Source organism: Triturus cristatus, chromosome 2_2 (genome assembly GCF_964204655.1).
Source record: "Triturus cristatus chromosome 2_2, aTriCri1.1, whole genome shotgun sequence".
Classification (NCBI taxonomy): Eukaryota; Metazoa; Chordata; class Amphibia; order Caudata; family Salamandridae; genus Triturus; species Triturus cristatus.
In genome coordinates, this window is record NC_140582.1 from 624,100,537 (window position 1) to 624,127,001 (window position 26,465).

Consider the following 26,465-nt stretch of genomic DNA (forward strand, 5'->3'; position numbering starts at 1 on the left):
GAATTGTCTCAGTGCCTCAGTTAGTGTCGGGGGTTGGTAGCATTTAATTCCATGAGTGGAGTTGCTGAAGTGAGTGCGACATGATTATGTTTCACTGGACCAAAGGCGTGAGCTGCTGTGCTCTGTTGATTCGTGTGAATGTTATCTAGTGTGTGTGGATGTGATCTGATTCCCAAAGCGGGGCCCCTCTATAATGCATATCTTGTGCTGTCATGCAGTGACCTGGGAAAGGTCAAGTGTAATTCTGGATGATTGTTATGTTAAACATGATGGACATGCACGATTATTTATTCACCATATATCAACTTCCATGTTGAGTTGTTCGTCTGTGGCCCATTACAAGTATACCAGGCCTGAAGAGTGGCGCCATTGTTGTTTCTTTAAAACTACAGCAGTCCTACTGAGATCTGCTGCTGGTTCCACATGAAAGTGTAGCAGTGCTGCAGAGAACTGCTAGTCCTGCAGCATAAGAGAACGCCACCACTGCTGAGGAGTGCTTGAATGTTCACATTAATTGTACAGCAGCAGCAGCATACTGTGTCGGTCCTTAAAAGTATAGCTGCTGTGGAGGAGGTGCTGCTACTGTCAATTGATGGTCTAACAATCCTGCTCTGAAGAGCTGGAATAGCCTATTAATGCTGTGAAATGTGGGTATTATTATATCAAATATGAGGCAGGCCGTTGATAGGTGTCATTACTAATTTGGAGTTCCTCGAGGGCATTATTTCTATTTCCAGCACTTTTTTTTATCACAGAACAAAAAAGATCCTTTTTAGATTGCTGACACTCACTTAGTGTTTAGTCGCTTGTGGTACAGTTTTATGGAAGTCAGTTAAGTTCTCGTGTGATGAGGTAAGGATTGAGCCTGTTTGATATGTGCATCCGCTGTGGTGTGACAGGCACCACACACACTCATCCCACCTTTCGTGTTACGCAGGAATACAAAGTCTCCAGCTTCGAGCAGAGGTTGATCAGCGAAATCGAGTACCGCCTGGAACGAACCCCCGCTGAAGAGTCGGACGATGAGGTGCAGCACCAAGATGAGCCGATTGATAACGGGGTGGCCCCTCAGTTTGAGGTGAAGCTAAAGCATTACAAAATCTTCGAGGGCATGCCAGTCACATTCACAAGCAAGGTGTCTGGGAATCCAAAGGCAAAGGTGAGCATGGGAAAGCTCCCCACAGTTTGAAGACATGCTACTGGTGGGCGACATGCACAATGTTGGGAGTAATATTACACTTGCTTGTATTTTTTAGGGCTTCTTTGGGCAAACCTGTATCATATTATTTTTATGTTGGTATATTGCCGCCTTGCAGGCACTTCACATCACTTTGGCATGCTGATGTAAGCACTGTGCATAGGGTTAGTATGTTCATTACGGTGAGATAGTGGATGTCCCGTTTAAAATAAGTACCATGTATCACACTGGGGCTCGTGGTGGGGGTAGCAGTACCCAGAACGAGAAGGACGCCCTGTGTGATATTTGCTGTGGCGGTGATGTAGACGGGAATGGTTTTATCCTTGACCAGGGGTAGAAGGAGGCTGGGAGAAGCTGTCAATAATGAAGAGAGGGGAATGTAGAGAAGGTTTAAGTAGAGGTCAGTCCAAGGCTGACCAGGATTGGTCTTACTTTCTGCTAATTATCGAAAGTATGCGGTATCAACTTGTAATTAAACTATTTTCTTTAAGATGCACTCTGGGGGAATGCTTCGATAAGATATAAAGCCCACAATGTGAGGAGAGATGCCGCTCTATAGTACATTTTCTGAGTTTTTATGGACTCTGAAGTGAGGACTGTGCCTACAAATGGCAGCTGCAGTCTGAAGGGTCATGTCCGATTACAAGGAAGGACAGTCTGCATCGCCCCTATGTCCTCTTCTACCCTCTATTTTTGGATCTCTTTTAATAGTCATAGAAGGTGATGTCATCTAGGGGTTGGGCAACATTTCTGAAAGAGTAACCACTATTGGGGAGGAGAGATACCAGGATTTTGTGCTGTTTGGGCACGTCTTACGCATATCTCGTTTCCGTCTCTAAACCATGGCCATGCCACTCTAGCAGGGTACTTAGACAATACCACCAGGGATAGTGTCTTTGTGCCATAGTGCCCCACCTATTATGTAATTCTGAAGCAATAGTCATTGGGCATCAAAGAGTTTCCAAGTTTGCATTTTCGAAGTATGGTTCTGGGATACCGAGTTGCTCCCTAACATGATTTGAATGGATTGTCAAACATCAGAACTCTTTCCAAGTGCCACCTCTGTCCTACTTTCCCTACAAGCCCTACAGTGCTGCCCTTTAAGTGATGTTGCTCCAGGTGATTCCCTTCGTCGTTTACCTACAAAATGAAAATCTATTTTATGTATTGCTTTGACTCAGATCTTAAAGCTGCTTCAAAGCCCTGTGCATGGGTGGGTGAGGCAGGTGACAAAGGAACCAGCGGTTTCGGTCATCATTCTCCCAGTGACAGCTTGTTGTGGAGGACAGTCATTGGCTCCAGGAGTTCCACTTACATTCAGACTAATGAGTTTTAGGCGTTTCCTGAATCCCAAGAAGTCTGTGGCATGGCAGCGGGGTCAAGGGTGTGAGATGCTTCACAGAAGCAGGGAAAATATTATTCATTCTATGCAAATGTTAGTGCGCCACATTCACCAGTTTCTCTAGGCCATTGGGTTCTCGGGGCAGAGTACTGTCTCAGATTGTGGACTTAACTGATAGAGGATATTTGGGGGTGGAGGGGTGAGTGGAGATGAGTAGAGCACTGAACACTTTCTGGCTCAAACAAGTGGTGGTGAGCTCGTCTGTGAGATGAGTGTTCTCCGTGGTGGTACTGTATGGGGGGCAGGGCAGATTTTGCAACCGTCCACTCCAGCCTAGCTCACGTGAGTGGAAGTTACATCCTGCGTTTTCCATGTGCTGTACCATAAGATAGACATCTCACCAACGTGCTATATTTATTTATTTGGTGCTTTCTATCGAGTGATTGTATCTTCCTTTGATTACTTCAGATTGCTGGAGATGTGGAGAAACAAATTACTACTTTGTGGGGTCATTGGAATGAGGAGAGTGCGGGAGGAGTTCGTCCGATGCTCCTCAGCCTCGAGCCCCTAGGGGCAGAGGGTTAGCTGGAGGCTGAGTAGGCCAGGTGCTTTGTAAAATGAATGTCTGCCCTTCATGCAGGGCTGCTGAGGGTTAGACTACTAGGGGTGAGCAGCCCATTTGTTCTATAAAAATAGCTGCTGATTTGGATGATGTCAGGCCTTTGTTTGTTTGTGGTATGCCACTGTTGCTCTGGATAGGGCTCTCTGAGGCAGCTGCTGGCTCTCCCTAGGCACCCAGCTGCCCATGTGAGGAGCAAAGCCCACCGACACGCATAGCCCTGTGACGATGCGCTATTCTCTTTGCCTGAGTTAGCGCCTCCTTTTTTTCTGCCCTGCAGATCTATTGGTTCAAAGATGGCAAGCAGATCTCTATAAGAAGCGAACACTATAGGATCGAAAGAGAGCCGGAGGGTACCTGCTCACTCAGCATCACAGCCTCCACCCTGGACGACGACGGGAATTATACCATCATGGCTGCCAACCCACAGGTAAGCCCAGGTGTGGCTAGAGACTCAGCCATGGTCTTTATTTTTCCATTAAAACATGAAGTCATCGCAATGCATCTCATGCGAGAATAGTTCAACGCATCCTTTCTTCCGCATCAGCACAGCCATGGTCTGAACAAGAGGTCTTTGTTTTCACTCTCACGTGATTTTCATCTACCGTGTACGTTCACCATGCTCACCTACATTTTTTCTCCATTAGATCATACTGTGGGATAGTACTTGAGCTCTGGGAGGAGTTCACTGGCTGTTTTCCAATCTTTGAAATAATGTATGAACTTTGTGATTTCATAAAGTTAAAATACAGTTGACATCTAATCCAGGTTATTGATTTGCAAAATTCCCTCATGCATACACCTCCGATATTAGTAGACCGACTCAACACACAGTCGTGGTGCATGGTACTAAAAGCCAGTGAAATTCAATTTATATTGCATCCACAGTTGCACCTTTTAATTTAACAAATGCTTCTCTCTATTCCAGGGTTCAAGTACAATATATAAAGAAAATGCATTGCACTAAGTCTAGCATTAAAACTAAATATTAGCCGTCCCTTCAGAGGAGTTGTTGTCTGGGTGGATTAGGTGTTGTGCTTGAACGCTGGAGACCAAGGTTCTAATCCAAGTTTCCCTCTTTCAAACACATTGTGCTATCAGAAGGGCATCATCACTTTATTGGAAAGCTAGCTCAGTGAGTTAGGCACTCGTTACTGACTTAAGCTGTGACCAGTCCACCGATCAAGAAATTGAATCCCGGCAAAACCAACACACCCATCCGTCCTTCTGAGGGCGGGAAATTGAGTATGATTCAATCGAGTGTTAGTAATGGCTGGTATATACAATAGGCAGATAAGGTTGTTTCTATAAAAGCTACATGTAAACTGGGCATGTATGTTCTGGAAAAATGTATTTTCGTCACACTCCCTACCCTATATCTAGTTAATAAACCCCGCCACCTCCGTCCTGTACATCTTTTGCTGGAATATGAGGACAAAACTACCGTAGTGAAGAGGTACAGTAGAGGTAACTTTCTAGTACTGCCGTGGCATAACTCAAAATGAAACATACACCCCTACTGTAGCTCGTTGACATTTGTAATGCCCCTTTCCCTTTGTACATCTGGTTTCCACCCCAGACCTGTATTTAGCATTGTGTTCTGCACCCAGCCACCTGACCCCCTTCTGAGGTATAACACCGTTTTGTAGATAACAGTAAGTCCTACGTGAGTGATTGTGTGTGCTTTACGGTACATTCTACTGAAGCTGGCCCATAGCCGTTGTTCAAGCTAGAGAGTATTTCGATCTGCAGATGAAAATAGTCAATTTAAACAGAAAGAGCTGCTAAGCAGTCCACCATGCGGTCTCCTTGAGATGCTGCTCAGTGTTTTCACACCTTGCTGTCTCAAATGATCTGTGCTCCAGGAAACCCTTGCTGTACTGTTTCTCTGCTCCGTAATTCTGAAAGTTAGTATTCTATTTACACTTCTGGGAAATAAGTACCTCGTGTCTGAGACCTGTAAGTGTGGTAGAAAAAAGGAAAAACATAATTCTCTTTTGCATTTTGGTAGAAAGATACAATTCATCTTAAAATTAGTATTATTTATTCGTGTCCACATATAACATTGACTTATTGCTAACCAAAGACGCCAGAGAGCAATCACTTAGAACTTTCCATCTATAAACCTGTATGCAGAAAGCTCCATGGGTTAATCTGCTGCACAAGGCATGCTAGAACGGGGTAATAATCATAGGGCTCTATGTTAGCTGTTCGCTCCCAACCACATTTCGAAAGGAACCCTGAGTTCTGGTTTCATCCTTGCACGACTATCCGATTCCAACGAATATGTGTCTTAGACTCCATGCAACCAATCACAAGCCATTGGCTGCATTGTAGGTCCTCATTGTGAGAGCATCCAGTAATCCCTGTCCGACAAATAATGGAAGTTACATCCTCATCGGGATTACACATTGTGGTGCTTCACTCACAGATGTTTGCTGCTCAAAGCAGCTGAGAGTCTGTGTGAAACCCCTGGGAATACCAATCAGATTCAGGATGAAAGCACTGGCTGATGCCTTTTATTTCCCCAAAATGTCTAATCTCTGTTGTTTCCACTGGGATTGCACGGACCCCTGTTAATGGTAATGTAGTTTCAGGATCAGGGAAATAACAGGGAACATTCTGGGGCCCTTAAACATCCATCTGTTACATATCTCAACTTGCAAGCAAAATAAAATAGCAGATACTTCATGACAGGACATTGGGATACTTCAATCCAATGCAACCCCCCCCACAAACAAAACCAATGAATAGTTGGTAAAAAAAAAACACGTTTATAGAGCACACGTTCAACCAAGTCTCGAGGCTCTGTGCAGTATGAAAAACATGTTTAATAGGTTTGGAATAAGTAAGTTTTTAACTCTTGCTTGAATTTCAATACATTTCCTGCAGCACAAAGGGAGTCATGGAGACCATTCCAGAGACGAGCTCTCAAGAGCCCCCAAAAATCTCACCCCCTAAGGAGATAAATATAGGTCGGAAGAGGGCACCAAGTTCTTTTTAGCAGTGCAAAGGATCCTTGCAGGAGCATGGCCGATAACTATGCCTCAACAGTAATCCAGAAGAGCCCTGTGCAGATATTCGTGTGTGATATGAAGACACTTATCCTGGATTCTAGAACCCACAGGAAGTCAATGTGGGTTTCATTTTGCTACAGTAATGTGTTCTATTATCCCTGGACCCCAAAATCAGCTGACGGGCATTTTGGGCTTGTTGTAATCTGGCAGTCCTCTCTCATGATATGCCTAAATACCGTGCATTACAATAGTCCAGTTGAAGGATGCTGAGGTCCTGATAAGGATTGGCCTTCACTTAGCTGGAATAGGATTAATAATGACTGTTTGTCGGGCAAGCGAAAAACTATGGTTTTACTTAAAGCTGAAACTGTGACGCCATTGAAAGGGAGTCATCACACAAAGAATTTCCATTGTTTCTCCCTTTTACTGGTGTCCTATTAAGGTTTTGGTCAGGTCTAAGACATCAGGACTCAATGAGTTTAGAACATAAAAGTAGACTCTGATGTCCATTCTCCCCGCTGGTACTAAAATCAAGGTGTGTCATCTGAGTAGGAATGATACTGTAGACCGTTGCCGGAGAGGACATTCATATGTGGTTGCAAGTAAATGTTAAAGATAGGAGATCATTGGGAGCCTTGCGGAACTCCACATCTCATGTCTACATTATTGGACAAAAAGATCATGTTTAATGCTTGATTTAAGCCTCTAGGAAAAGGATGTGGAAGCGGATCACCCAACTACGCTTGCCACTGACTATAAATAAGAAATCTTGGTCCACCGTATGAAATGCATCAGAAGATCTAAGAAGACCCACAGACCCTTAGCATAAACCTCTTTGAATGTAAAGCTACTTCAGTGCATGGCATTGGTCAGTGCTCGGTAGAATGTTGATCTTTTTTGTAAACTAACTCCCAACTATTTATCTTGCTTCTAAATAGGTTGTTATTGAAAAAGTTTTATTTTTGTTAATTGTACACACAAAATTTCAGATAGGCTGCATGGAGGAAATTGTGGCATTATGTGAACATGACTTCGAGCCTTTGAGTTGACAGAAGGTTTATTCAATTTTTAATTTATATATGTTGTGTTTTTGTAAGGCAAGCATACTGTTTAGAAAGTGGGGGTGCTACGCTTAGTTTGTTTTCTACCATCTGGTTCCCAAACTTTGAAAGGTTACTGAAAACGTTGTCCCCATCAATAAGAAGCAAATCCCCAGATCCTTCTGCGCTTCCTACTGCAGGCCTGCAGTGTCTGAGACAGGCCCTGGCACTTGTTATTCTGGCAATAGCGGTGGGGACATGTCTGACTGCACCTCTGCAAGAGGGAGGACAAGGAGTGACTGGGGCGGCACGGATGGATGGAGGGTGTGCCTGACCAGGCGCCGAGTGACGGCAGAAGGGGAGGTAACTTTGGAAAAGTAAGAGGGATGAGTAAGTGAAAGGACAGGAGTGCATTAACGCTCAAAGGCAACAGACATAAGAGGGATTTAGTAGCTACTGTGCAGAAGTGGCCTTATGGTGGAGGATAGATGTGCTACATGGACACCCACTTATCTATTTAATAAGATATCCATAAGAGATAGGCAACAGCAGCTCCTGAATGTCACCCTGGAATTCACAGTGATTTTTAATTACGGTGTGACAAACTGTTGTTGGGTACATTATTCACATCTGAAACACACACAGAATTTCTCATTTCTGTGGTGTGATAAGTGCTGCGTTTGTTCTCTGTGCTGGAGGTAAGCAACACGCGGAATGCCCCACTGATGTCACTAATGTAGCATGTGGTTAAAGTTAGAGATTTAATCTAGCACACATAATGGTGACTCCGTATCGCTGATAAGATTTGGGCAGTCTTGGGTCCACATCTACATAGAGTTCTACAGAAATTCGTAAATTGTCCTAATGTATGTTTTTCTGTTGCACTGATGTTCCACTTAGAAGAGTAGAGTTGCCATCCTGTGTGTTTCTCACTGTGGAGGTGTACAGTGTTTTCCACTGTGAGGATACGGTGCGGTGTTTTTCACTGTGGAGGTGTACAGAGTTTTCCATTCTGAGGACATGACGCGGTGTTTCTCACTATGGAAGTGTGCAGAGTTTTCCATTGTGAGGAGATGGTGCAGTGTTTCTCACTGTGGAGTTGTACAGTGTTTTCCATTGTGAGGATACGGTGTGGTGTTTCTCACTGTGGAGGTGTACAGAGTTTTCCATTGTGAGGATATGATGCGGTGTTTCTCACTGTGGAAGTGTGCAAAGTTTTTCATTGTGAGGAGATGGTGCAGTGTTTCTCTCTGTGGAGGTGTACAGAGTTTTCCATTGTGAGGAGATGGTGCGGTGTTTCTCTCTGTGGAGGTGTACAGAGTCAACCATTGTGAGGATATGGTGCGGTGTTTCTCACTGTGGAGTTGTACAGCGTTTTCCATTGTGAGGATATGATGCGGTGTTTCTCACTGTCGAAGTGTGCAGAGTTTTCCCTTGTGAGGAGATGGTGCAGTGTTTCTCTCTGTGGAGGTGTACAGTTTTCCATTGTGAGAAGATGGTGCAGTGTTTCTCTCTGTGGAGGTGTACAGAGTTTTCCATTGTGAGGATATGGTGCGGTGTTTCTCACTGTGCAGGATATGGTACATAAGACACTCAACAAACGCATTTCTGTGCTAGTCAGATTTCACCCTAGAGCAGCCACAGCCAGTGCTGGTAAGAGCGGTGGGCCCCAGTGGGGGAGATTTTGACAGACGATGACGAGGGGAAATGAAATAAATAATTATTTTTTCCTCGTCATCGAAATCCCCCCCCCCCCTCCCCCCACCGCTCTTACCTGCATGGGCTGTGGCTGCCCTTGAGTGTCAGATCCAGATTGTTTTTCACTGTGGGGAATATGGTGCACAGTGTTTTTCACTGTTGAATTTATAGTGCATATTGTTCATTATTGTGGAGGATATGGTGCACTGGAAAATCAATGTATTAAGTTCTTTTGTATTCATGGTTCACCTAGGAGTGGAGCGCGCCGGGTCCACTTTGTGTATATTAATCACTGAGGAGGATGTACTACACTGGGAACTCGGTGTATGCTTTGATCATGTGTTCACATTTCACTTAGGAGAGCGCAGAGAGCCTGTTACAGGTGCGCAGTCAGGGCTTTAAATGGGAAAAAAAAACCTGGGGGTGCTCTAAAAGGGGCATGGCCAATTTCTTAAAGGGGTGTGGCCTATCCGAGTAGGGGCGTGGTCTAAATCAAGATAACTAGCATTGTGTGCTGAAGAAAATCATGAAGTCGCATCCAGCAAAGGATAATAAAATAGGCAAAATGTATATTTATTAAGTGCCAACTATAAAAAAATGATTGTATCCTCATGTAACGCAACTGGTGCTATTATGTAAAGCGCTCTGATACCCGATTCGGATCAAGTTCGCGCTATATAAAACTCCGTTAAAAAAAAAAAACTAACAGTGTACTTAGGAGAGGATATTTCCCAACAGTTGTTTGGAGGAAATGCCAATTCAAGACTGGATCAAACAACCGTCACCAGAGAGAAATTCCACAGTAATCTGTGCAAATTTCCCCAAAGTTTGTTGAGCTGGCTTTAAGTGAGCACTTGCGGTCCATTCCTTCCCATTTTTCTTTAATTATTCTCTTATTACACACTTAAGGGAAACTGTCTAATTTCAAGTAAGTATTATTTGGTATTCCAGTAGTAACTAAGCAATTTCGCTGAGACTGCATAGTTAACAAAGGCACTCGATGCTGACTAATAGTTTCCTTTAAGATGTTTGATGTCATTTTTCAAAAACATAAAATATGGTATAATTCAAGCATTCCACCCATCACTTTTCCCTCACTGAGAAACCCAAGTGTAATGGATTAGTCAAATCACGAGTCGAAGCAAAGTTGCACATCAGCCTTATACCTGGTACCAGTCAGTGTGATTGTATATTCCCCATCCGTGTCACACAGGACTTAATTTTTTTTTTTTTTTTAAACAAACTTTATTAGGTCACAGAACACAATGCAGTCAATCCCCGTCCCCCATAGTCCTCCCCCCAGCCAAATCAGGACATCTTGCAATAATCACCCCGGCACATAAGCTACCTCTGTACAGCATTCACCCCAATAATGTCCGTGCTACTAGGTAGTGCATCCACAGGAGTAATCCACCATGAGTGTGCGAGACAGCCAGAATACCCCCACCCCATCTCCCAACATCCCCCCCAACGAGCCCCTCCTCCCTACCCACCCACCCAAGCATGTCGCCCGTATCTATCAGAAGTACATGTACATCAAACCCTCAGCTACCACCCGTCGAGTCCGCCTCCCAGCAATCCCAACAGACAGTACCGCAAGAGCAGAGGGGGGAAGCCCTGTATAGTGCACTCAAGGAACCGGGGTCCCGTCATCCCCCACCGGATCACCCCCATCCCCCATAACCGAACCTTTGAACAAGTCCAGGAGAGCCATCCATGCCCGGGCCCCTTCGTGCGATCTTTCATTGTCACTGCGTCGAGCCAAGCACAATCTATAAGTCCCCTCACTTCCCGCCCATTTCTCCATTTCCCTAGCCCACCGTAAGAAATTAGGGCCCTGCCGCGCCTTCCAATGAGAAGTAATCTCCCGCTTGGCCAGGACCAGCCCTAGATCAATAAACCTACTGGTGATCTTAGTCTTTGCTGTATGCGGAAAGCCATGTAGCAAGCAGACCCCCGGGCCTACCTCCAAGTCCCTCTCTGTCACCGTCAGGAGTAGCGTCGCCACTTCCTCCCAAAACCCTGTCACCTGCGGACAGTCCCAGAGCATGTGTAGAAAAGTCGCTCCACTATAACCACATCGGGGGCAAGCATCTGGCCCACCAAAGTACTCAGCTATCTTGTGAGGGGTAAGGTATGCCCTATGAAAGATATAAAACTGTATAAGCTGGAAGCGTGCATTTCGTGTACACTTCCAAGGGCGCTCCATGATTTCCTCCCAGTTTTTGTCCGTAAGAGGCGCTCCCAGATCCGCCTCCCACTTGACGCGCAGGGCAGCCAGGGGTCGCCGCATATCACCAGTAATCCGCCTATAAAGGCAAGTCACCGCCTTATAGACACCCGCTCCCATCACTACATACTGACAGGCAAGAGGTCACACAGGACTTAATTACATCAGTGTTAGTAAACATAGGAAGAGCAGAGCAATGTGAAAGTAGATGAAAATGAAACTCAGAGGGGTTCGTCTGGGTCGGCTTTACTATTGACTTGAGATATCTACTTACTTCTGAATTGTGCCTGAAAATTTTCTATGCAGCCACACGCAAAACTAAAATTCTCAATTGCAACAATATTTTCGAATTCTGGGGAACCAGTGGCGCTCAATATTTGCCTTGATTTCCCTTCAGAGGGTTGTTCAATCTTTTCTACGCATATGTAGTGCTTTCTATGAGGGTGCTTTACCGCCGCATATATATATCAATAAACAGAACAAGTCAGCATTGGCAGTGAGAGTGTTTTGAAAAAGATGAATGGCGCTTTGCGGCGGAATGAGAAAGCTGCAGGTAAGAGGATTAAAAAAACGGCCATTAAAATACTCACGTTGCGGGCTTGCAGGCTGGGAGGGCAAGTCTTGTGTGGCTTCAGAAGGATCTTGGCTGAGGCAGCTCTGATGCGGAGGCAGGGTCCTGACGGTGCTGGTAGGGCTGGGGAGGCGTCACAAAGGTAAGTTTCCTTTTCACTGCTGCTGGATTCTGATGTAGACACTCGTCCCTCGCTTGTTTTAAGGCAGAGCAGGGTCACACTGGTTGCTGGAGAAATCTTGGTGTAGGCCGTAAAAGCAGGGTCGTGCCGGTTCTCACCAGCTGTTGTTGTGCCGCTGGCTGGCACGATGACGTAGGTGGCGCTGCGTGTTCAAAGAGAAGGGAAACCCCAAGAGAAAGTGTCTCTCTTCAAAGGATTTCCCTTCCTGCTACAATGACGTCACGCCTTAAGCAGTGCGCGCGCATGCTCACCCGAAACACCAACAAAAACCGGGACGTCTGGTCACCCTACCTTTGACCTTTGAGGCCCAAAAATAGAGACCCCTTTCGAGGCCCCCCCAAAAAAAACTGGGGGTGCTCAGACCCCTACAGACCCCCCCTCCCCCCACTTAAAGCCCTGTGCGCAGTATTTCTCACAGTGGGATATATGGTGCGCAGTGTTTCTCACTGTGGAATATATAGTGCACATAGTTTATCACTGTGGAGGATATGATGCACGCTGTGTAGAACTTGAGGAATATGGTGCACAGAAAACTCAATATGCAAAACTTTTTTTGTATTCACTGTTCACTTAGGAGAGGTGAGCACTTGGTCCAGTTTGGTTCTCACGGTGAAACTGTGCTACAAATTATTAATTAATTCAGAGAATAGAGTACAATGGAAACTCAATATATTCATTGACATTGTATTCACGTTTCACTCAGGATACAGAAGAACACCTTATACTGTGTTTTCCACCTTGGAGGATATGGTGCACAGTGTTTCTCAGCATGGAATGAATGATGCATAGTGTATATCACTTTCAAGGCTATGGGGCACAGTAGTAGTCTGTGGAGAATATAGTACAATGGAAACTCAATATGTGCATTGATGTTGTGTTCATGTTGCACTTAGGAGAGTGCAGAACCCCGTACACTGTGCTTTTCACCTTGTAGGCTACGGTGCCCATTGTTTATCATTGTGCAGGTTATGGTTCACGTTGTTTATCATTAAGGAGGATATGGTGCACAGAATTGATCACTGCGGAGAATATGATTCACAGGAAACACAATAGATTCAATTACCACTTAGGATAGAAGAGAACACGATACATTGTGTTTTTCACTGTGGAAGATATGGTGCACAGTGTTTCCCAGTTTTTGTTTATCACTATGAAGAATATGGTGCACAGTATTAATTACTGCGGATGTTACAGTACACAGGAAACACAATAGATTAATTGCTGTTGTATTCACGTTCCAATTATGATAGTAGAGAACGCAATACATTATGTTTTTCACTGTGGAGGATATGGTGTACAGTTTTTATCACTGCGGATTATATGGTGCACATTTTATCACTGTTGAGGATATGATGCACAGTATTAATTACTGCGGGGATTACAGTACACTCGAAACACAATATATGCATTGCTGTTATATTCACGTTCCAATTAGGATTGTAGAGAACACAATACATTATGTTTTTCACTGTGGGGGATATGGTGCACAGTGTTTTTCACTGTGGTTTCTGTGGTCACATTTTATCATTGTGGAGGATATGGTGCACATAGTTTATCACTGTGGCAGATATGGCACACAGTATTAATTACTGTGGAGAATATAGTACCCAGGAAACACAATAGCTTCATTGCTGTTGTATTCACGTTCCTCTTAAGATAGTGTTTTTCACTGTGGAGCATATGGTGCACAGTGTTTTTTCACTGCGGATTATGTGGTGCACATTGCCTATTGGTGTGGAGGATGTGATGCACAGGAAGGGCCAATTTAAGAGCATTAGAGGCCCCCGGGGAAAGCAGTGCACCGGGCCCTGCCTACACATCCACACACAGGAATAAACATGTTTAACGAAACATTTGTGTTCAATTCTGGTCTGCCTGTGCTCGTGGGTCCCCCGGGCAACTGTCCGGCGAGCCCATGCGTTAAGAGGGCACAGTGCACAGGAGCTCAATGCACTCAAAGACCCGGGTACATCATTTAGAGGAGAGCAGCAGGTCCAGTGTGTTTCACGCTGTGGAGGAAACGGTGCACAGCTCATGTCACTGTGGACGATATCGTACGCAGGATGTCAGTGTGCAAACATGCGGCGCACAGTAATAATTAATTACTGGGATCATCTGCTGCGCAGGAAACGCAATTTGAGAATATCTGTTGTATTCACTTTCACATAGCTCGCAATCCGGCGTGTTTCTTTCTGGTAAGGCACGGGGCACAGGAAACCGCTTAATTTTCGATTAAACCTTCACAGACCCCGCACAGAGCACGCACGATGCATCCATGGCTTTCTGTGCAGGGTGAATGTCGTGAGACTGCACCATAAAAGCCCATGCCAGGAGCAAACCACAAATAGGATTATATTCTCAACCAGCAGCCCGCATCCTGGGATGAAGAGTAAAGTAAACGCCGGGCCAGTGTTGTGCGCGGCTTGTTGCTAGGTTACCGCACAGGCCACTTTTCGTCAGGGGCTCCGTCTCTGAAGTCGCTACCAGTTCATGTTGGGGCGGCAGCTTTGCCGTGGACATGCAGACCGCTGATTGGGTCGTGCTAAGCGATAGGATATACATGTTATTTTCACACTGTGTAAATAAAGCAGCGTCACTGGCGTGCTGTGGAGCAATGGGGTTTGAATAATTCACAAAAAGCGCTGCCCTCTCTAAGCCGTTCACCTAAACACGTGGAGCGCCAAGAATGTAAACTTCCAGAGGGTGTGTTTAGAGTGCAAGGGCACATTTGCTGCCTTAGAAGAAGAAAGTTTATCTTTCGGCAAGCAATCTCTTCACTGCTCGAGAATTCCAGACTGATGGAAAAAATCACATAGATTCTAGACTGTAAACGCGTTTATCATACAGCCCCGGAAGCATAGTGTTCAGGGCCGGGCGTTAAGGCGACGCCTCAATTAAAGTAGACAGTGTTCTGCAGTAGCAGTTTCTACTCACTCCTCTAGCAAGAAGATCAGGAAATTGGGCTCCAAGGAGAGGAAATCTGCACCCAGTGGTGCGAGGTAGAGTGTCAAAAATTGAGGCCTGTGGACGCTTCGGTGAGGCTCAGTGTGTGGCATGAGGCGCAATTGGTGCCTTGGATCCCTCTGGCAGCCCCTCATGCAAAGAGTTAGCATGAGTGACCTGCTACGTGCTTACCTCCTAGCGTCAACTGGATCCACATCCCTAGGGTGCCTCTCGCCTACTCCTGGTGAGCACTGAGTGGATGGGACTTCTAGTTTCACTCTTCCCATTCAAGATATAGGCCTTCACGCCCCATTATGCTTAGCGTTGTTGGCTGAAGGTCATACTAGTGGCATGGGGTCAGTTGACATGTTTGCTTCCTATGTTGTACTATGGTATTGTCAACTTCCTGGATCAGGGAGTAAATCAGAGGAGTTCCTCACAGGTCCAGGAGGGCCAGATCCATTCCAGATTTCCGGGATAATCATGAGCTATATAAATAAGCTTCCCTGAGGTTCGTTGTATGGAAATATATCTTTTTTGGACATCCTGAAAATCTGACATGGGTCAGGCTGTCTTGGACTTGTGCTGGACTGGCCAGGTTACAAATACACACCCCAGGCTCTGGCTGGGGGTGGGGGAAGAGGGGGGGGGGGGGGGGGTTGGATCATGGACAAGTGAGACACTAGTCACACTGAGGTATGATCCATGCCCCTCCTTGAGGGAGATTGGCTGCCTCCTTATAAACTTGTTAAAGTGTCTGCACTTGAACCTCAGGCTCATATTGCTATAAGTGATTACTCCATCAGCTGTGGGCTGTCAGGAGTAGGCCTACTAAGCCTTTTTCTCCTGCTGTCTTGCATTTGTAAGGGAACTCATTGGTCCCAAACAGCATTATAGGTTTATATTCCTGTGCAGCTTCCCGTCATTTATAATCATTTATTGTTAACCGACTGCAGCCATTACCTGATGCAATAAACCAGGCCTTTATGAGCCATACAATATTTGACCATATTTGTCTGTACTCAAATAATTGGACCTGATATACATTACCTATACTCACTAGTGCACACGCCTAAGGAGATGGTTTCAGGTTATGGCATAGGCTTATTACATAGGGCTTCACTCATGCACCACCCACTCTGTTCCAGCGTATCAATTATTTGCTTCTCCCTCCTGACCTATTTATTCAGGAACAAGATGTATGGATTCCTTACTTGACCCTCCTGGCTAACGCCCTTGCGGGTGGTGCTGTAGTCCCTGACTCGTGGCTCGGGGCAGAGATACTGCCGATATATAAGAAAGGCGATCGCTCTGCCCCAGGTAACTACAGACCCATTAGTCTAATAGACGCAGTACAAAAAATTATTGCCCGCCTTGTACTTGGTCGTATCCAAATTTGGATGTCTGACTTTGACGTGCTGTCTCCACTTCAGGCAGGGTTTCGGTCCCACACTGGGATCCTGGACCAAGTATTCAGGGTAGTACTTCTGTATTGGAAGGTTGTCTTTCTGGGGGGAGGCAAATTGTATGCAGCCTTTGTAGACTTAAGGTCTGCGTTTGACCTTGTGCCGAGGGACAAGCTATGGAAAGTTCTCTTGGACATGGGCATGCCAAAAGATCTGGTTTCTTTTTTGGTCACCATACATGAAAATACGTACGCCCGTGTCCGATGGGGTAAACCCGGGGAACTGACCGATAGATTTAAAGTATCCAAAGGTGTACGACAAGGGTGTGTACTCGCACCCACCCTGTTTTCTTTATTTATCAATGGGGTTGTAAACTACTTCTTAAATAGCCCTACAGATGCACCTACATTGGCAGGAATGAAGATTCCCCTGCTCATGTTCGCGGATGACACCCTTTTGATCTCGAGGACGAGACAGGGACTGCAGTTGGCCCTGTCTCGCTTCGAGACCTTTTGCCGCGAGCATGAGTTGGAAATAAACGTTGGGCAGACCAAGTTTATGGTTTTTCGTGGCCCTCGGCGGGTTAAGGCGGAGGTGTGCTTGGGTGGTGTCAACTTATCCCAAACGGCAGTATTTACTTATCTTGGAGTCACTTTTAGCGAGACGTGCAGCTGGTCTCACCAGCTGGATCCTCTCGCGCTCAAGCATGCCCAATTGGGAGGAGCTTTGTTGAAAGAGCACAAACACTCTTTAACAAAACCAATAGCCCCACTCATGAAGATCTACGGCTCCAAGATTCTACCTGCAATTTTATATGGAGCTGAGATCTGGGGCTTTAATAATTTGTCCAAATTGATAACTGCCCAGAATAAATTCCTCCGGTCAGCTATTGGGCTTCCCCAATCCACTCCACGCATCCCTCTTTTGTTTGACCTGGGAATTCAGCCTATAGAGGACTGCGCAGGGTATAGACCCCTGGCGTTCTGGCGCCGCTTGTGGACGACCCCCGAACTATCTAACTATGCAAAAGCCCTTCTGGAGATCAAAGGGTTGGAGGGGTCGCCTAGGATTCCCTGGTTGTCTAGCATCAAACCCCTGTTATATGATCTCGGGATGCGTGATCTATGGGTTAACCCTGATACAGAAGTTTTCCCGGCAAAAAAGGTGCTTAAGGATGCGTACTGGAATTACATTAAGAATAGGAGATGTGCTTCCCTTACAGGTTCCACAATGACTGCTTCTTTCCTAGTTTTTAAGGATGACTCTGTCTATGAAAGTTACTGGGATACCATCTTGAAGTTCCTAGATCGTAAGCTGTATCACCAGTACAGAGTGGGCGCTCTACCACTGCGAGGACTCACCAAAAGTTGGAGTCCTCTTGGTAGTGATAAATGCCCATTCTGTGTTGACAAGATTGAAACCATGGACCACTTCCTTTTTTGTTGCCCAACTTATCAACTTCCTAGACGTATCTGGCTTCGACCTGCATGCAGACTAATGAGCACTCGTTCTGCACAGGTCGCTAGTAGAATTTTGAAAACCAATACTTCCACTCCTATAGTAATTGGTGTTGCTAAATTTATTAGTTGGGCATGGATCCTTAGGGCCAGGAAATTGAAGCCGTAATCTGTGTTCCCTGCTGCCACACAATAGTATCTACTTTGGTCCATGGCATAAACGGCACGTCTCTTTTTGCACTTTATTGTATTTTTTAACATGATGTGATCATTTTTAATCTACTATTTTATCTACCATTTTAAAGGTTTTACAGTCTATTTTTGTATTGTACATGAATTGTTTTGTAGTCGAATTGTCTAATATGTGTAGTATGTCTTTTATGATGCAAATCGAATAAAGACTTTTTGACTGACTGACTAGCTTCTCAAAAGTACCTACCCAAGACTCTGTGACTTTAGTTGACTTGTGTGTCTCCAAAGATTTAGTGACTATCCACTGGCAAATAAATGTCACATTTGCAAGACTCCTATTTAAGGGACTGTTTATTTGTGCATCACCATTGTAAACCTAAATTACAGAAGCCTAGTAGAGCACTGAAAAACCCATCTGCTATATTCTGCCCACAGACCATAGTACCATGTACTGTTTTGCCCCTTGCACTCCCCATTCACCTACCACTTTCCCTATGTGTTGTCTCTGTTCCCCTACACCTTCCCTATTCTGGACTCCTCTAGTCCTTGGAAACACCAACTACTTGTGGCAAACTTTGGAGACTCCCGTGGATTGTTTCAAAGCTGCATGTGAACATTAAGAATTGGATGAGCGACCATTGGCTGAAACTCGACAAGTTCCTTGTGGCTGACAACAATGGAGACCTTTGGGTTGTGCCTTCGGGCCACTAAATATGAGCATTTGTCCTGCTCCCGGTGGGGTGGTCAGAAGTTTAGAAATGAACTTGAGCTCACTTTAGCCACCACCACGTCATGTCGCTTCTTTCTGTTAAAACCTTCAAACTAAATTTCACCCTTTGTTACTACACCCTGCACCGTGTCTGCGGTAACAGCAGTTGTTCGACCAAAACTTGACCATGGCAATGTCCTTTATCTGGATATAGCACAATCTCTACACTTAAGACAACAAATCATCCAAAATGCTGCTGCTCTGCTGCATTTAAGGGCAAATCTCATTCAGTTACTCCTCTTTATAAGAAAACTTCACTGACTTCCAGTTCATCCACGTTTACAGTTCAAAGTTCTGTGCCGGATTCATCACAATTATAATGCAGAGTTCCTCATTTCATATATTCCTACTACACCATCCCCGCATTCCAACTCGGCCTGCCTGTAACTTCCTTTTCTCTGCAAGGAAGAGAAGCACAAGTCTGACTTTTTCCATGCTGCACTAGCTTTTGGCACTACAGTGGTTTGAGTCCCATACTTCCTCTCATAAATACCTAAAGAGTTGGCTCTTTGCTCCTGAAGTTTAGAATTATTTTAAAAGCTTATTTTAATATTGTCAGCATCTCTTTCCGTAAAAGTGCCAAGAAACTCTATTGCATACAACGCTTTAAAGTATAGTTACATGACATGATATTACATCATATACTATTGTCTAACTAAGTTATACTGTTTTAAGTTGCCAACTACTTCTTTGTCATATGTTATTAACACACTCACAGTTTAAACAGTTTATTTTGAATTTTTTTCCACATACAGAAAAGGCATGCCTTTAGTCCCACAGATATAACTTACTGCCATGCCAGACATGTATTCCTAAGAAATGCCACTTTTGTCGCAACTATAATACACATTGAAAGCAAATTATATGGCTGAATGAAGCTTAAAGAAAATAACATTACACACTCCGAGGAAACTAAACTTTTTGCTCCGCGTTGATAGTAGACATTTGGAACCTGTGTATTTATTACAACATATGAACCCTATTTGAAGGCCTGTCAAAACATTGCAGTTCTAGGGCCAGGTTATGTTCACATTCTTTACCAGCAGTAATTCAAGTTTTGGTGCCCTGTTCTCTTGTGTTGCCCATATTACAAATGAGACAGAAAAAAAACCTGCTACAATCTACATTAATAACGTTTGCATTGTATTCTGAAGAATACTCTCCGGTTATTTGAAAGTATTTATTCAAAAGAAAACATGTCGATCGTTCCCAACACAAATGAAAACAGACCTTTATGTCCCATCCTTTATATGGGCGAGAACATTAGCAAACTGCTGTGCTCAAAAACCTTCATGTAGTTCAGTCTCAAATGTCCCTGCCTTTTGCTAATTTAGCCAACTGCATGCTTAGTACATGCATCACATGTGGGGCTGAGACGCAGTTCACACCAGAACCTGGGCTTCTATGGGAATTCACAAGGGCATATTATCAAGCCCATTATCGCCACTTTAGCGGCAGTTTCATGCGCTAAAGCGGCGATAATGTTATCGCCGTTCCTTGATAATATGGCCTCCTATGTTAGCCCAATCTTTTGTTTTCGAGAAGAGCATACCCTGGGTCAGCACACCACAGATGTAGAAGACTGTAGGAGACTCAGGGCAGAGCATGGCGACAAGGGAAGCGCAGTTGTGTAGACCAAGTGCATATACTTTAAGTGCCCTTCGACCTACCTAAAAACTAACATAGGGGTTGCACAACTGTCAGGGTTACTCCCTTTACATTTGTGCCAGGAACCCATGCACTCACCAGCCCTCTAAACAGCCCTCAGCTCTTCCCTCAAGGAAAAAGGAGACACCCCACACATATTAACTAAGAGTAGTAGGTGAGACCACTTCCGGATGAGGAGCATAAGGTACTTGGCTGCAAACGCCCAATCTAATACAGTGCCTCAGCAGCTACCCTTGCGTCTGGTACTGGTATACGGTATCCCAGGATTTTCTGCAGTGGGATTTAGTAATACACTTCTTGATTCCTCTATTTTACTGAATTCAGTGAAAAAACAAGGTTGATATGTGTATTGTATGCAAATGCCAGAGTTGGTTGTTGGCTGTCTGGTACATAAAGTATCCGTTTGTGACTTGTGAGAGTCACAATTGAGGAGATTCAGAATTTAAACTACCCTGAAATGTGTTATTGTGTACCCCGTGGTAAATAAGAGATGCACTGTGTAAGTGCAGCATATAGTACTGCTGACACCTCCATGGACGGAGTATAATTCACAAGAATATCTTTAAAATGTAGACTTTAATTAGGCTTGCATGTGCCATACTACTGACACAAAATCCTTAGTCCGTGAAGTAACTTCCAGCTGTAGTAAAATAAAGTGTTCAAATGTCAGTGCAATCTGTCCCGCTTCAAGCCACCGCTGCAACTCTGTGCCATCTAACCCCAACAAATGCATGCCAAGTGCAACAGAACCAACCAGTGGTTGAACGGCGCGCAATCTATATCTATATCCACCACAGCAAGTCTCAGATGTGGGCGAGAAATTGAAGCCCAAACAGCCTACTCACTGTTCAAACTCATGGCAGTCCGCCAAGGAGGAGGCTGGACTTTAGATGCAAAGGTTTTGACTGTGACCCTTAAGAATCTTTAGGCTGGTGCCCCCTAGAAGTCACTGGGGTCCCACAAGGAGTTACCAAAAACATCTTCCTCCATGGGCTTTTCCTTCAGTGCGTAAGATCAGCACACGCACGGTGTTGCAATGTGGCGTCTCTAGCAGACATATCTAAATCTAGCACGCGGAAAAAGTTTAACAAGAAAGAACGGGGGCGTGGCCAAGATGGCGGACTGGTGAGTCGCATTTCCCGGTGGTTCCCCGCTGTTTCGCCCGGTCACTTTCGCGCGTAGAACCCCATAAGCGCTACCACTGTTGGCGGAAAAGTAAACGTCTGCCGCGGGGCAGCCCTAGATGTGTGCTCTACGGGGCTGGGTGCCAGATCTGTGACCGGAGTCGGCCCTGAGAGACGGAGCAGCGGGGAGGCAAAATGTCGCCCAACCCAGACGAGGCCTGCGACCCCATCTAGCCGCATCCTGAGACGAGGGGGTCTGACCTCGCAAATGGTAGGCGCATCAGGCGGCAGCAGAGCGGTGGCGGCCGGGCGAGCTGGGGAGACTTGAGACACCTTAGCGACTGACGGGACCGGCAGAGGAGTCTATGCACCTGCGGTCCCTGGAACCAGAGAGCCTTGATTGCGGCAGGTCTTCCCGAGGTGGGGTCGCCGCGCGGAACGTGGGAAAGCACAGAGATCGACCAGAGTCAGAGCCCCTGGGGAACCTTCGGAGCGGGGCGCAGAGGGTAGTGGAGGCGACGGCTGGCCCCAGCTGGGCCTGGTGCTTCTGCAGCCCACCTGCAAGAGGGCGGCAAGAGTAGCCCAGGCGGACACAGCGTGACGGTGACTGACCGCGCCGGAGGCCCGGCGTATCACAGTGGTGAGAGAGGTGGGCGAAGGGCCTGCGTTCCTGCGGTCCCCGGAGTTGGGGGGACCGTGTGTGCGCTGGAACATTGAATTAGAGCAGCAGCGCGCAAAGCCACCTCGCGGCGAGCCATGGAGCCAGGTGTTCGGCAGTCATACTGCCTGGCAGAGGTACGGGGGTGTTTACAAGTGCCAGGTGGAGGGTCCGCGCAGCGAGCGGGAAGAGCAGCATTCTACCTGAATGACCTTGCGCAATCCCAGGCGCGCCATTGAGGAGGGTGACCCACGCCCAGTGCCCCCGTAAAATCCCCTAACACCAGGGACTAGGATCAACGGAGGAAACCACGAGGGGAGGCCGAGATCTTAGCGGAGCACTATCGGTAGGCCCTCCGACCAGACCCCACTCGGAGTAGAGGCGCGCTAGCAACCTCAGGAGTGGCTACAGCATTGAGGGGATTGGTTGTGGCCTACTACCACCCGGGCTGGGTTCCTATCACACTCATCGCCTGGCCTGCCCGGACAATTGTACCGACGGCCTAGTAGCGAAGGAGACTAGGAGCGCGCTGGTGACGGCTGGACCGTTCCACAGTGGAGGCGGGGAGCCAAGAGACCGGCCTCCGCAGTGACAGCTTGTAGCGAAGCGCCCTGAGAACACGGGCACTACAATCCGAGGCCGGAGCGGCCGGTGCAGAGAAGGGGGATCGTCGGAGCCCGGTGACACTGGTGGAGAAGGGGACACGGTTGCCCAATGCAGCGCACCACATCACTGAGGCCCCCCTTTACAAAATCGGCCAGGGTACTCGGCTGGCGCACGAGGGCCTGCGGAGATCCCCCACCTGGACACGCGGTTGGAAGGCCCGAGGCGCAGAGAGGAACGGGAGACCAGTGCCAGTGCCAACTCTAGCAGAGAGGAGAATCTGCCCTTCGCTGGGGCCCAGCCCAGATCCCAATTATGTCCTCGGTGAGAGGGAAGAAGGAGCGGTCACTGAAGGAGATGCTCTCCAAAGGCTCCCTAACTGGGGAGAAAGGGGGCCGGTCATCCCCGGCACCGAAATAGCGAACGGACCCGGAGGAGGGGAAAGTCCGATTACTCGCTCCTTCCTGGAGTCACTCTTTAATACGGTGAGGGAGGATTTTCAGACACTCAAAAGCGAGGTTGCCGGGGAGGTGAAAGAGATTCGCCACGATGTAGATGCGATTGGCGAAAGAGTGGCTGCCATAGAGGACCACGAGCAGACCAAGGATGAGGAGGTGGAGCTGTTCCAACAGGAGGTGATTCGCTTAAGGGAACAACAGATCGGTTTACAGGCTCACACAGAAGATCTCGAAAAGCACTCGAGGCGGAACAACATCCGAGTTCGGGGAGTGCCTTTGGACACAGAGGGGCCTGACATGGCACAATATCTGCAAGGAATGTTCTGAGACATCCTGGGAGAACCGCAAGACTTCGAAATCCGCATCGATCGGGCACACCAGGAACGACAGGCGGCTCTAGAAATGGTTCTCAAGGACACAGCATCCCCAGATGGCTCATGACGTTAAACAGGGGCAAAATACGCATTTTAGTTGAACTGGCCTGGGGGGTTGCTGGGGGCTGGTGAAACCTGGACCACAGATGTTCCAGACTGCTCTTTTCTCCACGTGCCCGTGCCATTGGGTGACGAGCAATGGGCAATATTTGGGGATTGGCGTTTCTCAGTTGGGGTTAGGGAGGGGGAGGGGGAACTGGTGTGCTACAGCAATGGGCGTGGCAACAGGGCTGGGGATCAGAGTCACTTAACGTAGCAGTATCAGGAGACGCATACACAAGAGAGGGGAACAGAACCACGCAGATGAAGCAGGCGGGTCTCACGATAGTCCCATGTCACGTTCCACCCTCCAGGTAGTCACCCTCAATGTGAAAGGGCTTAACAACCCTATCAAACGAAGATCCATATTGTAGTATTTGGAGAACCTGGGGGCTGATGTGTGTCTCCTTCAGGAGCCCCATCTCCTCCCCAAGGATTGGCGCCGGATGAAGTCTCTGGCTTTTCCCCAGCAATTCTTCTCTTCCACATCAGACAAGAAAGCGGGTGTGGTCATATTGATCGCCAGGAGCTTTGTAGTGACAGTGAGGGACAAAGTGGCGGAAGTAAAGGGTCGCCTCTTAGCCTATAGGCTGAATGTGGGCGGCTCGTCCCTGGTGGTGGAATCTATCTATGCACCCAATTCAGGTTAAGAGAGATTCCTGACCGCATCCCTCTCCGAGGTCCTGAACTCACAAGAGTGGCGGCTATTGGTAGGGGCGATCTAAACCTGGTCATGGATGCAGTGGTCGATAGGTCCGGCCATCGCTATCAACAGGGTTGGTGGACCTGTGGCGGGTGGCTCATCCCCATTCCTCACAATTTTCTTTCTATTCCCATGAGCACCACACCTATGCCCGATTGGACCACCTAATAGGCTCCATAGAGTTGAATGAGCTAGTGGACAAAGTGAACATCATACCAGCAGCACTATCAGACCACGATGCAGTGACGGTGACTGTCAACATGCCCCCAGTCCATAGACAGAAAGGGAGTCGGCGACTTCGAGAAAATATATTGCGCAGGTATGGAGTAACACAACAAATTCACAAATGCATTACCGACTATTTGGCGTTGAATGATACCCCTGACACTTCTCTAGCTACTTTGTGGGGGGCGCTCAAAGCGGTAGTGAGGGGGGAGCTGATAGCTATCTCTGCAGCTGTAAACAGGGTGCACAAGGACAAACGTAAACTTCTCACGGCGCAAGTAGTGGAACTGGAGAGGGTCCACAGCCGGACAGGTGCACCCAGGGTGTGGCGCCAGTTGAAGGCGGCAAGGGCAGAATTTGCAGGACTCAATTTAGATAGGGCCGAATATGCGGCCCTTCGGCTCAAGCACTCCTACTATATCGGAGGGGACAAGACAGGGCGCCTGTTGGCGAGTAAGCTTAGGGTCCGCACCCAACGGATGAAAGTTCAGGCTCTCCAGAACGCTAAGGGAGAGAGGGTAGAAAGTGACGCCGAGATCGCGGGTGCCTTCCAGGAATTCTACTCGGTGCTTTATCAAAAGGATTCTGCCTAAGCCCGAGGTGGACTCTTAATTGCAGGGGATCAATACATCAGCACTGAATATCGCAGGGGCGGAAGCATTAGAGGCACAGATCAGGATCGATGAGGTGATAGGGGCAATTTCTCACCTCAAGCTTTTGAAATCACCGGGTCAAGATGGCTTCTCGGCTGGTTTCTACAAGTCTTTTTGTCCGCTACTCGCCCCGGTCCTGACGCAGCTTTTTAACTCTTTCACAGGGCCCAGAACAATCCCCCCCGATATGTTGGCGGCCGACATAGTGGTACTTCCCAAACTTGGGAAAGATTAGACTCAGTGTGGCTCCTACCGCCCGGTATCCCTCCTCATTATTGACTTGAAGTTGTTCACGGGGGTTTTGGCGGCCAGGTTAGGTGCACGGATGCCTGGCATCATCGAACCAGACCAGTTCAGTTTCATACACAACCGACAGAGTAGTGACAACACCAAACGCATTCTCCGTCTCGTTGACAAAGCCCACCGCACGAAGATGGATGCCCTCTTGTTGTCGGTCGATGCCGAGAAGGCATTCAACAGGGAGGACTGGGGCTTTCTAGAGAAGACTCTGGCTCACTTTGGTGTTGGGGACCGATTCCGGGCTTGGGTGGCGAGCTGTTACAGCAGGCCCACAGCGACAATTAGGGTCAATGGGATAGCGTCCAGCCCCTTTGAGATCCAGCCGGGTACGAGGCAGGGGTGCCCGCACCCACCCCTCCTCTTTGATCTTTATGTTGAACCATTGGCTCAGAAGATCAGAGACAACCCCGAAATACTGGGCATCCCTTTTGGCGGGAAGAGACACTCCGTCAGCTTATATGCCGATGATATCCTAGCGACCCTAGAGGAGCCAGAGCAATCGATGCCAGCATTTTTACGCGAGCTGGAATCCTTTGGGCAGGTTTCTGGTTTTCGGGTGAAGGTGGGAAAGTCCATGACTTTGTACTTGGGTCGACGGGGGGAGCTCTCTTGAGGGGGGGGGTCGGCTTCCTTTGGGCGGTTACAGGTTCAAAATACGGTCCCATATCTGGGGCTAGATCTAGCCCCATCCATAGCACAAACGGTCAAGCTCAACTACTCCAAGCTACTCTCCCAGATCACGAGGGACCTTCAGCGGTGGAGACACCACCAACTGTCACTGCTCGGGCACGTCGCGGCAATAAAAATGTCCATTCTTCCCAGGGCACTGTACATATTCCAGACTCTACCGGTCTGGCTCCCATCTGGGATGCTCCACAAGCTACAACAGGCAATACAGCAGATCCTATGGGCCGGGCGTGACCTCGTATACGCAGGG

The 26,465-nt window shown here is 47.2% G+C and overlaps 1 protein-coding gene across 2 annotated transcripts in view; it reads left to right on the forward strand.

The window, feature by feature from the left end:
• Window positions 1-26,465, forward strand: part of PALLD (palladin, cytoskeletal associated protein) — a 1,042,501-nt gene that overhangs the window by 946,871 nt on the left and 69,165 nt on the right. For both annotated transcript variants that reach the window (XM_085641796.1, XM_085641797.1), the window contains 2 exons: window positions 938-1,159; window positions 3,440-3,589. In XM_085641796.1, the coding sequence (XP_085497922.1) occupies window positions 938-1,159; window positions 3,440-3,589 (372 nt within the window). The remainder of the gene's footprint in view (window positions 1-937; window positions 1,160-3,439; window positions 3,590-26,465) is intronic.